This window comes from Tiliqua scincoides, chromosome 2, assembly GCF_035046505.1.
Source record: "Tiliqua scincoides isolate rTilSci1 chromosome 2, rTilSci1.hap2, whole genome shotgun sequence".
In the NCBI taxonomy this organism is placed as follows: Eukaryota; Metazoa; Chordata; class Lepidosauria; order Squamata; family Scincidae; genus Tiliqua; species Tiliqua scincoides.
The window spans coordinates 269,998,985-270,014,525 of NC_089822.1; the positions used below are offsets into that span (position 1 = coordinate 269,998,985).

The window sequence follows — 15,541 nt, forward strand, 5'->3', positions numbered from 1 at the left end:
TTGGTACTTCCCTGGGTCTTGCCTCCTTTTTTGGGCGTTCTTCCCTGTGCTCTGAGCACCACACACTGCAGCTGCCGGTTTGCGCTTCTGCTATCTCTTTGTTTTGCCCATTATCTCTAACAGTGACAATTCCCCTTGAAAACATCAACTGGTAAAGAGAGATTTCTAGCAACACAGGGCATCCCACATGTTCTTGTCCATGCTTCAAAAATTGTGTCTTTAGCATTAACAAATTAATAGACTCCTAAAGAGTAAATTGAAAGTCAGGAGAAAGAAATATTCTGTGACTTTATTGCTGACCCATGTTACTTTGCAGCCATCCCTTCTCTCCTTCAGCCCTGAGTGAGGACATCTGGGGTTTCTTGTTCCCCATTTCATTTCTTGGTCTCTGCATACTGGTGGAGTAGTTGGCTGACATCAGTGCACCCAACCCGGATCCAGCCGTCCTCCTTCATGTGATACACTGTGGGACAGAGGCAGACACCACAACACCAGTGAAAATGTGCAGAACTAAATCAGGCTCTTACAAAACAAGGGCTTGTGGATGGGGAGGCTGACAGAGCTGGGGTAAAGCCTGGGTCATCAGAACTTACTGTTTACCACCCCTCCAGAGTAAGCATCACGGTGGGTGGCGTAGGAGATGGCCTTCCTGCCGAGGTCATGGGCCTCCTCCACACTGAGATCGTGGCGGTGCCCACTGTCCAACACCCCATAGGCATAGGTGTTTCCACTCCCCGTGGAAAACAGGGGGCCTCCCAGCCGCACTCCGTTATCATCTATGTAGTAAAGGCCTGGACCCTGCAGAAGACATTGCAGTTATAGAGGAAGAGAATTCTGACCCTTTGCAGGTCAGGGGAGCTTGACCCTTGTCCTTGCCCTCATCTTGCCACTGAGAAGGCCCCTAAATGAGTTTTGCTTATGCTCTGATTTCTCCACCTGGGGTCAGAATGGAGTTTGACAACCAGGTCCTATCGGTAGTGGCTTGGAAGGTCGGCCCCTCCATTCCACTGGAGCACACAGTGTGGCTCGTTTACCAGAGTCATCACCAGCTACTTGCTCTGCAGACACTCTTCTGTGGCACTCCAGCCATGTCTGCTTGTGGTGCATTGTTGGGAAGAAGGGCTGGTCCAGCTCTGAAGCCAGCCTTTGTATGAACAGAGGCTCTTTCCTTGAGGAGCTGCAGAACAGGCAGAGATGATTCTCAAGGTATTGACCTTCTGCCCTTCCTCCAAGGAGCTCAGGACAGTGCAAATAGTTCTTCCCCCTCATTTTAGATCTCCTTAGATGGGTAAACAACCCTCCTTAGGTGAGTAAAACTGAAAGGTGGTGACTGGCTCAAGGGCACCCAGGGGGCTTCACAGCTGACTGGGGCTTTAAACCCAAGTCTCTGCACATTCTAGCCTAAGATTCTAACCACTGCACCACACTGCTCTCAACAGGAGTTGCCTTTCCCCATCACCTGCATTCAGGAGGATGCTGAGTTCCTGGCAGTGAGAGGAAAGGCTGCCTCGCTGGAATTTTGCCCTTTGGGCAGGTATTAGAGACATGGGCTTCTCTCCAGATGCAGAGGCTAAATAGAATGCCAGGTGCTGATTTCTTGACTAAAATATGGAACTTGTCCCTTAAAACGGCCACGGTGCCAGAGGATTGGAGATAGAAAATGTCACACCAGTCTTTAAAAAGGGAAGGAGAGGGGACCCGGGAAACTATAGACTGGTCAGCCTAACTATAGACTGGTCTGTTCCAGGTAATAAGTTTCATCAAAGATAAAATCTTAGACAAACAAGCCTTGCTGAGAGAGAATCAGCATGGAAGTCTTGCCTCATGAACCTTATAGAATTCTTTGAAAAGGTCAACAGGCATGTGGATGCAAGAGAACCCGTGGACATTATATATCTGGACTTTCAGAAGGTGTTTGACATGGTCCCTCACCAAAGGCTGGTGAGGAAACGCCGCAGTCAGGGAATTAGAGGGCTGGTCCTCTCACAGATTGGGAACTGGTTGAGGACCAGGAAACAGAGAGTAGGTGTCAATGGGCAGTTTCATAATGGAGAGAGGTGAAAAGCGGTGTGCCCCAAGGATCTGTCCTGGGACCGGTGCTTTTCAACCTGTTCATAAATGACCTGGAGACAGGGCTGAGCAGCGAGGTGGCCATGTTTGCAGATGACACCAAACTTTTCTGAGTGGTGAAGACCAGAGGAGATTGTGAAGAGCTCCAGAAGGATCTCTCCAAACTGGGAGACTGGGCAGCAAATTGGCAGGTGTGTTTCAATGTAAGTGTAAAGTCATGCACATTGGGGCAAAAAATCCAAACTTCACATATAGGCTAATGCAGCGTTTCTCAAACTGTGGGTCGGGACCCACTGGGTGGGTTGCGAGCCAATTTCAGGTGGGTCCCCATTCATTTCAGTATTTTATTTTTAATATATTAGCCTTGATGCTACCCTGGTAAGTGACTGCATTTGGGGAAAAGTCACAGATCTGTACATTTAACAGGCTACGATGAAGATGCTTTTAACAATGATGGGACTTACTTCTGGGTAAGTTTGGGTAGGATTGCAGCCTAGGACGGGTAAAAATTTTCCTGCTTGATGATGTCACTTCCGGTCATGACATCACTTCCAGTGGGTTCTGACAGATTCTCATTCTAAAAGTGGGTCTCGATGCTAAAGGAGTGATAACCACTGGGCTAATGGGTTTTGAGCTGTCTGTGACATATCAGGAGAGAGATCTTGGGGTGCTGGTGGACAGGTCGATGAAAGTGTTGACCCAGTGTGCAGGGGCAGTGAAGATGGCTAACTCCATGCTCGGGATTATTAGAAAAGGTATTGAGAATAAGACGGTTAATATTGTAATGCCATTGTACAAATCTATGGTAAGGCCACACCTGGAGTATTGTGTCCAGATCTGGTCACTTCATCTTAAAAAGGACATAATGGAGATGGAAAAGGTGCAAAAGAGAGCAACCAAAATGATTCCTGGGCTGGGGCGCCTTCCTTATGAGGAAAGGCTACAACGTTTGGGGCTCTTCACTCTAGAAAAGAGGGCCTGAGGGGGAACATGATTGAGACAAACAAAATTATGCAGGATGGATAGAGTGGCTATGAGATACAGGAAGCTGGACTAGATGGGCCTTTGGCCTGATCCAGCAGGGCTCTTCTTATGTTCTTATGCAGGGGAGTGGCAGTAGGATGCAAGTATCTTGTGGTCTTGTGTGCTCCCTGAGGCATCTGGTGGGCCGCTGTGAGATACAGGAAGCTGGACTAGGTGGGCCTATGGCCTGATCCAACAGGGCTCTTCTTATGTTCTGTGTTACACAAATGTTGGAACTTGACATGCAACAGGGGGATGGAGGGGCTCCTTACAACTCTTGTGCCTGCACAGCAGCAATTCCAGGGTTGTAGGGGGAGAGACAGCTGGCACAAGGCACTGCTGGGACCTCGTAACTAATTTTGGGGCACTGACAGATGGTGTCAGCCCTTTGGCATCCCAGGCCTGTGTCTGCTTCTCGGGCTCTGTTTGGGATCGCCTGCTTCTTGTACTATCTCCCTACGCTTCTGTGCCACTCTGCTATCGGAAAAGCAAGGGCTATCCTCCCCTGCTGACCTGACAGATGGTTCCCCTCCTCACCTCCTGGAGCTGGCACTGCTGGATGATGAGAAGCCCCCCCAGAGCCTCTTCTTCCCCATAGTCACGAGGCCTCCCCCTCATCCTGGCATCCACCTGACCAAGCCCCCCTTTTCAGCCCACCAAGTGAGAAGTCCTATTGCCTCCCTTGCCTCTCCCCTCAATCTCTCCTCCTAAATCTCACCCCACCCAACCAGGCGGTACCTTCTTATCCCAGCCGCACAGCATGCTGCCCACGGAGAGCCCCATCCCTCGGTACTCAGTCAGCATGTTGGCCAGGAGCTTGGAGGCTGCAGAGACGCTGATCCGCTCCTTATTGCGCAGGTAGTACAGCCTGGGGGGGGGGAGAAATGGGGAGGACAGAAAAGAACCACAGTGCTGTTCTGGTCTGGGTCACACAGGCCCAGCCATGAGGCTGGCTGGAGGAGGCATTACAAGTGGTAAGTTGGCAGAGAGAGACCTTGGGCTCAGTGCCCAGCACTGTCAGTGAAGTTATTCCGTGCAGGACCTTCTCGGTGGCAGCACCACAACTCTGCAATCCCCTCTGCAGGGAGATCAGGCTGGCCCCTTCCCTTGGTGCCTTCAAACCTTTTGTGTTCCAGAGAGCTTTTAAAGCTAAACTGTTTCATTTTCTATGACCTGCTGCTGTTTTCACTATTTGATTATTTTTTGCTCTGAATGATTTGTGTGTTTTTTTTCAGCCTTTTTGCCACAGGGACTCATCTTGATGTGCACTTCCTGGAAAGTGGGATGTCATAAAACACACAGGAGGTCTGCAAGCAAATCAGAGTAAATTTGCAAGCAAATCAGAGCCCAGGAGCTTTTCCTTACTTGCTTCCCAGCCAGCCTGGAAGGGGTGACCCCCAGGCCAACTTCACCTGTTCTCACCTGCAGTGCTTGGCCAAGAGTCGCTCCCAGTACTGACAGTCAGCAGCAGAGCCAGACATGGTGCCCAGCAGGTAGGGATTGATCTCAATCACTTTGTTGAACAGCTTAGTGGCTGTGGAGAGGAGAGGTGTCAGGTTAGGGGTGGTTTAAACCCAGGACCGGCTCATCCTTGAGGCAGATTGAGGCAGTTGCCTCAGGGCACCCACCTCTGCCTGCCTGCTTGCCTCCACTGCCCTTCCTTCCCCCGCTTCCTGGATCGGAAAAGGAAGCACCAGGTGGCTACAGTGTTGCAGCCCCCACTCTCCCCTTTGCCACCCCCTCTTCCACCCCATCCCCCCTTGTCCTTTTCCAATTCCAGGAGCAGGAGGAGCAGAGGCTGTTGCATCACCAGAACATAAGAACAGCCCCACTGGATCAGGCCATAGGCCCATCAAGTCCAGCTTCCTCTATCTCACAGCGGCCCACCAAATGCCCCAGGGAGCACACCAGGCAACAAGAGACAAGAGGGGTCGCATTTGGCACCCTGCCGCAGGCACTGGGAGGCCCAGGACTGGCCTTGGTTCAACCCCTTGACCCCAAAGGCTGAAGACCATCAACCGTGAGGACAGCCCTCCAACACACGCAGCACCCCTGCTGTTGCGAGGATTTCCCCCCTTTTAAAGTCTGCCAGCCATTCTTGGAGTCTTGGGGGCCACAGGGGAGGCCTGGCAGGCATCACTGCTTGGGAGAAGTCCGCGGGGCGACTCACAGATGTAGCTGCCCGCCGAGGCCCGGGAGTCGGTGGCCACGATCACGCCGTGCTGGAAGGTGAAGGCCATGGTGGTGGTGCCGTGGGCCAGCTCGATCCGGCGCCCGTCGCGGCTGCCGCCCTCGCAGTGGGTCTGCAGGAACTCGGAGGGCTGTGGGGGGAGCGGGAGCGACGGCATTGAGTCTGCGATTGCAGACACGGGTGGCGACCGACCCCTGCAAGCGCCCCCGGCCCCAAGGGGGCGGGCAGGGCGAGGGACTCGCGCTGGGCTGGGGTCAGACGGAGGAAGGGGGTCTGGCGCTCCAGCCTGTTCTGGGGGACAGATTTCAGCCGGCAGTCCCGCCACCCGTCCTGGAGGTGCTGGGGGTCGGGAGAGGGAAGGCTCTCCCTCGCCCCCCCCCACGTCTTTCTCGGCGAGGCATCTTGGCTGTTGTGAGGTTCCCAATGAGTGAACTCCCACGCCCCCCCCCCCCCCGCCCTGCCCACTGCACGGACGAGAGGAAAGGCACACTGGCTGGAGAGGCTGCGCGGGGACAGGACCGGCGACTGGGGAAGGCCACTCTGCACGTGCTCAGAGGCACTTCCTTGTCCCTCCTGCACGCATTCCTCCGCCCCTCCCCGCTCAGGGCCCCCACCCGGCTTACCTGCCTGCCGCGGGGCACGGCGATGCGGGGCTCCCGCGCCCCGAAGGCGAAGTGCCCGGGGCTCGCGCGCTGCGCAGCGGCTCCCCGGAGCGGGTTCCAGTCCCACTCCCCGCGCGGCAGCCCGCACACGTCCTGCAGCGCCATCGCCCTCCCGCTTCCCGGGCCAGCGAAAGCGAAAGCAGCGGCAGCAGCCGCGGCTCCCCCCGCCCGCCCGCCCGCCTGCCTCCAGGGCGCCACGTCGGGTCGGCCAAGCCTCCCTGGGAGAGAGAAAGGAGGCGAGGAGCGGGCGGAGGGATGGGATGGCGGGAGTCGCAACGGGGGGGGGCACGGAAGGGATCGTTGAGCGGATTCCTCGGGGCGGAGAGTCGCAGCTGCCCTGGTGGGGAGGGGCTGGCTGGTCTCGGGAAGCCGCACCAGAAAAGGGGGTGGGGCGGTTAGGGCCAGGTCTGGGGACGCTTGCCGGGCGACTCCCGCAGGGTGGGGCTCAGAGGTCTCCTTGCTGGTCAGGTCAACCCCCTCCCCACCGGGAACAGGCCAGCAGCTTCTGTGGACGGGAAGAGCCCGAGCGCGGCCCCTTCTTTCCCCAGGCAGGGCCCTGTCCAGGCCGCTCAGGGCTGGACACTCAACACTCCCAATTGAGTGTTGGGAGAGTTAGGACAGAAAAGAAAGCTTTTCTTTACCCAGCGTGTAATTAGTCTGTGGAACTCTTTGCCACAGGAAGTAGTAATGGCATCTGGCCTGGATGCCTTTGGGAGGGGACTGGACAAATTTCTGGAGGAGAAGCTCATTACGGGTTACAAGCAATGGTAGGTCTGTGCAAGCTCTTGGTTTCAGAGGCAGGCTGCCTCTGATTGCCAGAAGCAGGGGAGGGCACCAGGCTGAGGTCTCTTGTTATCTGGTGTGCTCCCTGGGGCATTTGGTGGGCCGCTGTGAGATACAGGAAGCTGGACTAGATGGGCCTATGGCCTGATCCAGTGGGGCTGTTCTTATGTTCTTAAACTACAATTCCCAGGAGGCCTTGCAGGTCTCTTGTTATCTGGTGTGCTCCCTGGGGCATTTGGTGGGCCGCTGTGAGATACAGGAAGCTGGACTAGATGGGCCTTTGGCCTGATCCAGTGGGGCTCTTCTTATGTTCTTATGGCTACCGGGAACCTTCTCGCTCTCCCGCATCGCGTGTCCCAGCTTCGGATCCTGCACTTGTTTCGACGGGGCGGACAGCGCCGCCATCTGAGGGCAGCGCACTGTGAGGAAGCGCCCTTGCTTGGGGGCTTGGCGGGCATGTTCAGGAGCGCAGAAGGCACAAAGGTGCGGCGTCTCCCCGGGCTCGCCAATAAATACCCTCTCAATAAATGTGAAAAGAAGCCGGCAGGTGTCTGGCCTTCCTCCTCTCCACCACCAGGGGGCGGTGTCTCCATCCGTCTAGCGGGCAGGAGGGGAATCCCCGGGGCTCCCAACTCCCGCAGCCGAGTCTGCACAGCCCCGGGTGACGCGCCTCCTTCCTTCTCAGCCACTGGTTCAGCTGAAGGGGGGCGGAATCGCTGCAGATCTGGCATCGTCTCCCTTCCAGGGCTCCAAAGGGCAGCGGGCAGCCCAGCGCTTTCCAGGCAGCTCTCCTGAGCTGTGCCGCACCGCAGATCCGCAGGGGAAGCTTTCCTCCCCCTTGCACCCAGCAGCATGCTGGGCAAAATAGTGCGGGGGGGGGGAGATTGTCCACCCTGAGAGGGGAGGCAGCAATAACACTGTCCCCTTACTGTATGCAAGAATTACTGCAACTCTTGAGCCTGATGATCAGTCTAGGCTAGAGCAGGTAAGGAAGTAGGGGGGACAGGGAGAGGGAGGCGTGGAGCAAGAAGGCTTCAAGAGGAGGAGGATCCAGTGGCAATCATGCGCATGATTGCCACTGGATCCTTTCCCCTCCATTAGCCGCCTCCCTCCCTGCCCCCTCTTCCTCCTCAGACTTCTGGGAGCTTAAGAGCTGGTGCAGGTCCGAGGACACCCATTGCAGAGCGGGAGGTTTATAGAGAAGTAAGGGGATTTAAATCTCTTCCCCCCCCCCCCAAGCCTCTTGATCCCTCTCCCACTGATACCACACACTCCTTTTTGATGTGGCTGCATTGGGGAGGGGGGGGGAAGAGGATTAGGGTTCCAGTCTATTTCAGTTTTATCCCACCTTTCCTCCATGGTGTGTATGGTTCTTTCCTTTGGTCCTCACAACAACCCTGTGAGGTAGATGATGTGAGACAGTAACTGCCCCACAGTCACCTAGGGAGCTTTGTGGCTGAGTGGCAATTTGAACCTTCCAATGCCAGAACCACTACATCCTGGCTCTACTTGAATGATTAATTACTTTTAGGGCCATACACCAGTTCTGCCCATGCACTGAACTGTCTCCATTCATGTTTCCATTTACCCTAATTTACTCTCTCAGCCTTCACTGGATGACTTCTGGGAGACAGGAGAGCCAACCTTGTAGGTGCCATCATCTCAGGGCAAACCCAATTCAACCTGAGAGTTTGTCTTAAAATACAGGTAATTGGTAGAAGCCCCAACCTTTCTTGCAGGCACTCATCCTTCTTTACTTGGGATCTGATACAAGAAAGGCTCCAGCACACTAAATATGTACTGCCTATTGATAATTTCACAGAGCTCCAGTTCCTAGAGCAGTAAAAAACAGAGTCCAAGTTTCAGCAATATTGACAAGAACAGAAACCCATTTAGCCTTTTTTTCCCTGGCATTCCTGCGCTTTTGTGTAGTTCCTCTTTTGACAGACTTCTCACCTTCCTGGCCAGACTCTTTTTGAGATGGCTCACCTGACCCCACCTGAGATGACCCTCCCTTTGCACTATCCATATGAAGTTATGGGCACTTCACTGCAATCAAGACTTGGTGTTCTGTTTGGGGAATTCCAGCATCTTTATTCCAAGGTTTGTGAATTCTCTGTATTCTCGAGAACCTGAAAATCCTGGGAACCCTCCTTCAAAGGAGGAAAGAAACACCAAGATGCACTGGGGGCGGGAGGGCATCCAATGGCTCTTTATTAATCAAAAGGATAGTCCAGAAGAAGAAGAAAATACATCCACTGTGAAGGAGTCCAGATTGCCCCCTGGAGACTTTCCAGCTTCCTGCAGCCTCATCACACACCAGGAAGCTCCGTCAAAGCAATGGAGGGGACAGAGAAAAGGTTGGCAATCCTGCCTCGTGACCTTGAGTCAACAGGGAGGTGATAACCAGTTTTTGCATGGAAGGGACCTGCAGCAGCTTAAAGACTGACCACTTAATGAATGCAGAACTGTTCAGGGACTGTAGCCCATGAAAGCTGCTATCACAATAAATCTTTGAATCATGAAGGGGTCTCAAGACTCTTGGCTATTGTTCCAAAGGCAGAAACTGAAAACTACAGATCAGGCTGGGCTGCTCCAAACCAGGTTCTGAAATTCAGCATTTGCACTGCTTTTCGCCTTCTCAGCCTATGAAATTTCCTTGCCTGCCAACAGTGCAGGTCCCTCCAATCCAGTAGATAAGAGTGTGTGTCCCCCCCTTCAGAAACGTCTCTCTCTTCCCACCTCCGTCCTCAGCCTCTCTCTCAATCTCTCACCCCTCCATCTCTTTCCTTTCTGCCTTCACTTCTCCATCCCTCAAGTGTCTGCCTTTCAGCTCACTACCTGCTCTGTTAAGCAGGTCTAAGCAGAGCTCTAGAACATACCAGCAGGTTGCCCTGAGGCTGGGAGAACTGGCTGGCTAGTAGCTCATCCAGAGATAAGAGCTGATCAGTTCCTATTTTTTCCCCTTCCCAGACAATGGCTGAAGCCTCGACTCTGGTGAAACTCCCCAGCTTCCAGGGCTGGTCAGCTTCTTCAAAGAGGCCGACCCTGAGCTGCAAAATGACCATGTCTCTACCTCTGAGCCTCCTGGCCTTGGTCAACAGGCAGCACTGTTCTAAGGAGCTGGAAGCAGGAAGGATCCTGGAGGGGCAGTGGAGAGGACCTTTCACTGGAACCCACAGGGGGTTCTTGAACATCCCAGACATGAGAGAGATCTTCTGGGTGGCTGTAGCAGGCTGGTGAAAGTCAGACATAGCCTATTTTACATACAATATACAGAGAACAAACCTAAAGGTGAAAATCACAGCAGATGACGTGCTACATTGAGCACAAATTATTAAAAAAAAAAAAATCTTCAGCCCTTTCAAAAGCTTTTTTAGCTGCAGATATGTGACATTTTCCCCAGATTACATTCTTCAGAAAATCTGCTGAAACACAAAATTAGCTCAAATCAGTTTCTACACAGAAGGATAAATCTGAAACTATTTGGATGCTGGAGCAGGGCCACAGCCAGGTCTTGGCGCAGAAACAAACAGTGCAGGAAGTTAGCAGGATCTCTTAGCAGGTGCAGTTCACAGCATAACTCTGGCTCTCTCTGTACCCTTCTCAGGCCCCAGGAAGAGATCATGCTGCAGAAACCAGAAGAGAAGGAAAGTTCAACCAACTCTTAGTGGGAAGGCATCAGAGTCCTAGAGTTGTAGTCAACTAGAGGAGTGATTTTCAACCAGTGTTCCATGGCACACTGGTGTGCTGCAAATGGTCTGCAGGTATGCTGCAAAGTTTGGGGAAGGGTCGTCCCTGGCCAGCAGTATGGGCTGCCTTGACAATTATGTGCCTTGGCAATTTTGTCAGTGTGCCGTGAGATGAAAGAGACTGAAAATTGCTGAACAAGAGATCTCTCCAGCCCAGTCTTTACAGCTGAGGCCTTCACAGCTTGTCCTCTGACCTGTTAAGGAGCAAACAATATGTACTACAAACAGAGCTCAGGGACAACACTGATGGGCAGTCCTATCAAATGTGACCCCAAATGTGGCCTTCATGCATATCCTGAGCAGAATCCACCCTTCACCTGTGTCTTTGAAAGAGAGCTTCCCCCAGCGCAGATGAAATAAAGATGGGCTGACTGACTGGGAGCGGTGGCGTCACTCGGGAGGTGTAGGGGATGCAGACTGCACCGAGTGACACCCTTGGGGGTGTGTGAAACCACTACTGGCCAAAATTTTGGAAACCTTTTTGAAAATTTGTATTTATGAATACCATCACCCTGTTATATATCACTGGAATGGGAATTTCATGCATGCAGAATGTAATGAAAAAAACTGTGTTGCAGTATCTTTATTCTATCAAAAGCTATGGCCAATTAATCAGAAAAGAAAACACAACTGCCTTACGTAACAAAACGTAGATTTCCTTAACTCAAAATTGACCAATGAAATGGGTTGTTCCGATGAGGTGTTATTATGACATAGAAGGGAGCCAGTAAGGTGTCAGTATGAGTCAGCTCTCAGTTCCATGTATCAGAGATAATATTAGAATATTCAGTTGTGTGAACACTGGTTTTTAGTTGGTTACTGATTTGTTGCTCCAACCCTAGAGATGCCACTGCATTTAGGCTCTACATATGATATTGCAATTTGTTATGTACGGTCTTGTACAGGAGGAGGCCCATCATGGGAGTGACACAGCGAGCTCTCGTACTGGGTGACACAAACCATAGTCACATCTCTGCTTCCGAGGCAGAAGTTCTCATCCAATCTTCACTCAAATTCTTCTTATCCCCTAGAAAGTTTTAAGCTTTTGACCCACAGAAAAACAGAAGCCTTTTTACAGTCCTAGGCATATTTCCAGGAGAGTCTGTGGAAAGAGCCCTCCCTTTAAGATGGATCCCCCCGCCACTTACCTCTGGCAGAGCTGTCAGACCCCTGGTCGCTTGCTGTAGAGGAAGAAGAGACAGGGTGAATGAAGCTAGATGAAATCTATTTATTAGTACATTTCTTTCTCCCCTCCCTCAAAGGAGCTCAGGGCTATGGGCATCACTCTACTTCCCTCCCCACAATAGCTTCACAACACCCCTGTGAGGTAGGTTCCGTTGAGAGACAGTGATTGGCCCCAGAGTATCCAGGAACTCCATCACAGGTTACAAGCCCTGAGGGGTATGTACAGTCCGAGATTAGCTGGTTGCTCATTATGAGAGCCGGTAGGAATTTTTTTTCTGTCATCAGTTTTTACCTACCCCAGACTTGCGAGGGAGGGAAGGTGTGTTCAATAGGTTTCATGCATTAAAAATTGGTCATTGTGTTTAATAAAGTGGCACAAGTTAAACCCAAGTGCAATCTGCTGTCTTCGCTGGGGCGTGTGAGCATAATAGATTGCCAGATGCAGGGGAGTGCCAGCAAGGTGCAAGTATCTTGTGTGCTCCCTGGGCATTTGGTGGGCCGTTGTGAGATACAGGAAGCTGGACTAGATGGGCCCTGGGCCTGTTCCAGGTTTCTTTTTATGTTTTTAGGAAGCTTCAGGACTGAGCACGGACTTGGATCTGGGTCTCCATCTACCTAGTCAGTGTTGTAAACGAGGGGTGCCCAAACCCTGGCCCTGGGGCCACTTGCGGCCCTCAAGGCCTCTCTATGTGGCCCTCAGGGAGCCCCTAGCATCCAATGAGCTTCTGGCCCTCCAGAGATTTGTTGGAGCCCACACTGGCCCGATGCAACTGCTCTCAGCATGAGGGCAACTGTTTGGCCTCTCGAGTGAGCTGTGGGATGAGGGCTCCCTCCATTGCTTGTTGTTTCACGTCTGTGATGCAGTAGCAGCAGGAAAGGAAAGGCCAGCCTTGCTTTGTGCAAGGCCTTTTATAGGCCTTGAACTACTGCAAGACCTTCATTCATTCATATAAGTTCATCTTTAATATATTCATTTGTGTAAATTTATTCAAATTTGAAATGTAAATTAATTCGGCCCCCGACACGGTGTCAGAGAGATGATGTGGCCCTCCTGCCAAAAACTTTGGACACCCCTGTTGTAAACCACCCCTTTCAGCTCTGACCACTTGGTTTAATCCATCCGCCACTGCAAATCAATTCTGCAAATAGCCAAGGAGCAGCCTGGAATATTTATTTATACCCTGCCTTTCCCTTGTAAAAGCAAATGCCCTGGGTGGCTTGCAAAGTGTTCATAAAAAGACATACAATGCAGGCATGCCCCTGTATCAGCAGAGATTCCATTCTGCAACTCCCCCCCCCATTGGTTACTTGGAACCACGGGGTCCTCTGAGACCAGCAGAGGCCACGGTCTGTCCACGGCCCCTGCTGGACTCAGACTGAGCTCGGCAGCTAAAATAATACAACTTTGGTTTCTCTTCCAGTTTCTAACGCAAATAAGTTGTATTATTTTAGCTGCTGAGTTCAGTCTGAGCCTGGCAGAACTCACTCTGAGCACTGACGTCTGCAACTTCTAATGGACTCAGAGGACCCTCCGGAGGGGGTGTGCACAGGGATAGGAGGGCCCCCAATCCACAGATAACTGAATCCGTAGATACACGGGCCATCTGTGTGTGTGTGTGTGTGTAGTTTTAAAGTAAAGTTGGAGGGTCTGACGAATCAATTTAGCAAATATAACCAGGAGTGAAACAAGAGCAGCAATCAGCAGCAAAGCAAAAAACAAACAATAAAAACCCCTGCAAATAATAGACACAATATGCAAAAACAGGAGGCCTGTCCTTAGAAAACATCACCTAAAAACAAAATTAAAAAGTTTCAGCCCTTGCCCAAAGCTGTCAGGGAAGGGCTAGTTCTTCAGTACCCTGCAACTCCCAACAGAGTTGGCACCACTATAGAGAAGGCTTCCTTTGTGCCACAAACCACCTGTGTCAGGAGAGCCCCTTGAGGGCCTGTGTTGGGGAGGAGGTGGTCTGGCAGATGACACTCTTGAATGGTTCCTTCAAGTACACTGGGGGTATTGCTGGAAGGGCTGCAGGAGGACTGCCATTTCCATGCTTTGACATATCTTGATCACCCTTCCCATCAACCTGGAATCCACCTGAACCAATCAAAGGGGGCCCCCAGCTAATGCCTCTCACACAACACCAGAAACAGTGAACATCCACTGAAATTGAGTGTTGGGAGAGTTAGAACAGACAAAAAAATCTTTCTTCACCCAGCGTGTAATTATTCTGTGGAACTCTGTCACAGGATGTGGGAATGGCGCCTCGCTTAGATGCCTTTAAAAGGCACCACTGGTTTCAAGCTGTGATTGGTACGTAGTTTGAGATTTCCTGTGTTAAAAATTGGTTTAATAAAGCAGCCCAAGTTAAATCCAAGTGCAGCCTGGTGTCTGTTTGGGAGGGGGTGTGCGAGGGTAAACAGAGTGCCAGATGCAGGGGAGTGGCAGTCAGATGCAAGTATCTTGTGGTCTTGTGTGTTCCCTAAGGCATCCGGTGGGCCAATGTGAGATACAGGAAACTGGACTGGAAGGGCCCTGGGCCTAATCCAGCATGGTTCTTATGTCGTTAAGAGAGAAAGGCGGCTTTAAACCATGTTCCTGCTCACGCTGCCTCCCCCACTGCATGAGATGACATCACAGAACATTCACAAATATTTTAACCAGCCAGCAGTGAAAGGCAATGCCAGCAACAGTGAAACTTCTGTGAGGAAAGCGAAGGGCCAGTATGGGTGGTCACTGGTTGCCCCCTTCACACAACTGCCATCAGCCCCAGCAGAGAAGCACAAATGTGCACCAGTGAGAGCTTCCCTCCAGGGGCAAACGGCAGCCACCCCAGGGGGAGAAGGGGAAATCTGGACAGCAGCAGGAGTACAAGGCCAGAGCCCCCACTCCTTTCCTCATGCTTGGCCCAAATGATTTCAGCATTAAAGGTGTTAAGCAGCACCTTGATTTGGACCCAGAAACAAACGGAACCAATGTAACATGAGTGTCGCAAGCTCCACATGAGTGGCCCCCAAGAACTCTGCACCAGCTGCATCTCCAGAATTGACATCCTGCTCCTCAACTTTCATGATTCCTAAGGGGCACTCACCTGGTGCTGCTTCGTAAGCTGCTTTCTTTGGACGTTTCTCTGTGGAGACAGAATCAGAAAGTCAGGGATGGAAGGGTTCTCCAGAGATCATCCAATCCCACCCTCCAGAGAGTGACAGGGCTCTTGGATGTTAACCCCCCCCCCCACAGCAGATGCTCCTCCGGTCTGTGGTTAACCGCCTCCAGAGAGGAGGTCCCAGAAGTACCACAGGCAACAGAGGTAGGAAGACTTTCTTGTATCAGCCCCCAACCTGCATTGCTTCAGGGTTCTATAACTGTAGAATGCAGTGGTTCTCACATTTTTAGCATCGAGAGGGACCCACTATTTAGAAGGAGAATCTGTCAGGACCCACCGGAAGTGACGTCATGACCATAAGCGACATCATAAAGCAGAAATTTTTTTTAACAAACCTAGGCTGCAATCTTACCCACACGTACCCAGGGGTAAGTCCCATTTACTACCATTGTTAAAAGCATATACATAGCGGCCTGTTAAAAGTACAGATGTGCAACATTTCCCCAAACGCAGTCACATACCAGGGTCGCATCAAGTCTAATATAGTAAAAATAAAATATTGAAATGAATGGGGACCCACCTGAAATTGGTTCACGACCCACCTTGTGGGTACCGACCCACAGTTTGAGAAACACTGGTATAATGAATGCTCTGTTTCTCCCCCATTGTTTTGCCTGTCAAACATTTCCAGCTCCCACAGGCCCTTCGGGATGCTGCAGACTCCCAAAGTCAATTGCTGGCCCAAGCACCAAGAGAAACAGCAGCCATGAC

General features: G+C 51.8%; 1 protein-coding gene and 1 long non-coding RNA gene across 2 annotated transcripts; both read right to left on the reverse strand.

Moving 5' to 3' along the window:
- Positions 1-269: 269 nt before the first annotated feature.
- PSMB8 (proteasome 20S subunit beta 8) lies at positions 270-6,285 on the reverse strand. The gene is made up of 6 exons (XM_066615650.1): positions 5,908-6,285; positions 5,264-5,414; positions 4,516-4,627; positions 3,832-3,961; positions 594-798; positions 270-463 (listed from the first exon to the last, which is right to left on the reverse strand). The coding sequence occupies exons 1-6, from the start codon at positions 6,049-6,051 to the stop codon at positions 375-377; spliced, it is 831 nt and encodes a 276-aa protein (XP_066471747.1). The 5' UTR covers positions 6,052-6,285; the 3' UTR covers positions 270-374.
- Positions 6,286-8,918: 2,633 nt separating this feature from the next.
- LOC136640536 (uncharacterized) lies at positions 8,919-14,861 on the reverse strand. The gene is made up of 3 exons (XR_010793793.1): positions 14,756-14,861; positions 11,630-11,662; positions 8,919-10,358 (listed from the first exon to the last, which is right to left on the reverse strand). It is a non-coding gene; the product is annotated as an uncharacterized lncRNA (long non-coding RNA).
- Positions 14,862-15,541: the final 680 nt, after the last annotated feature.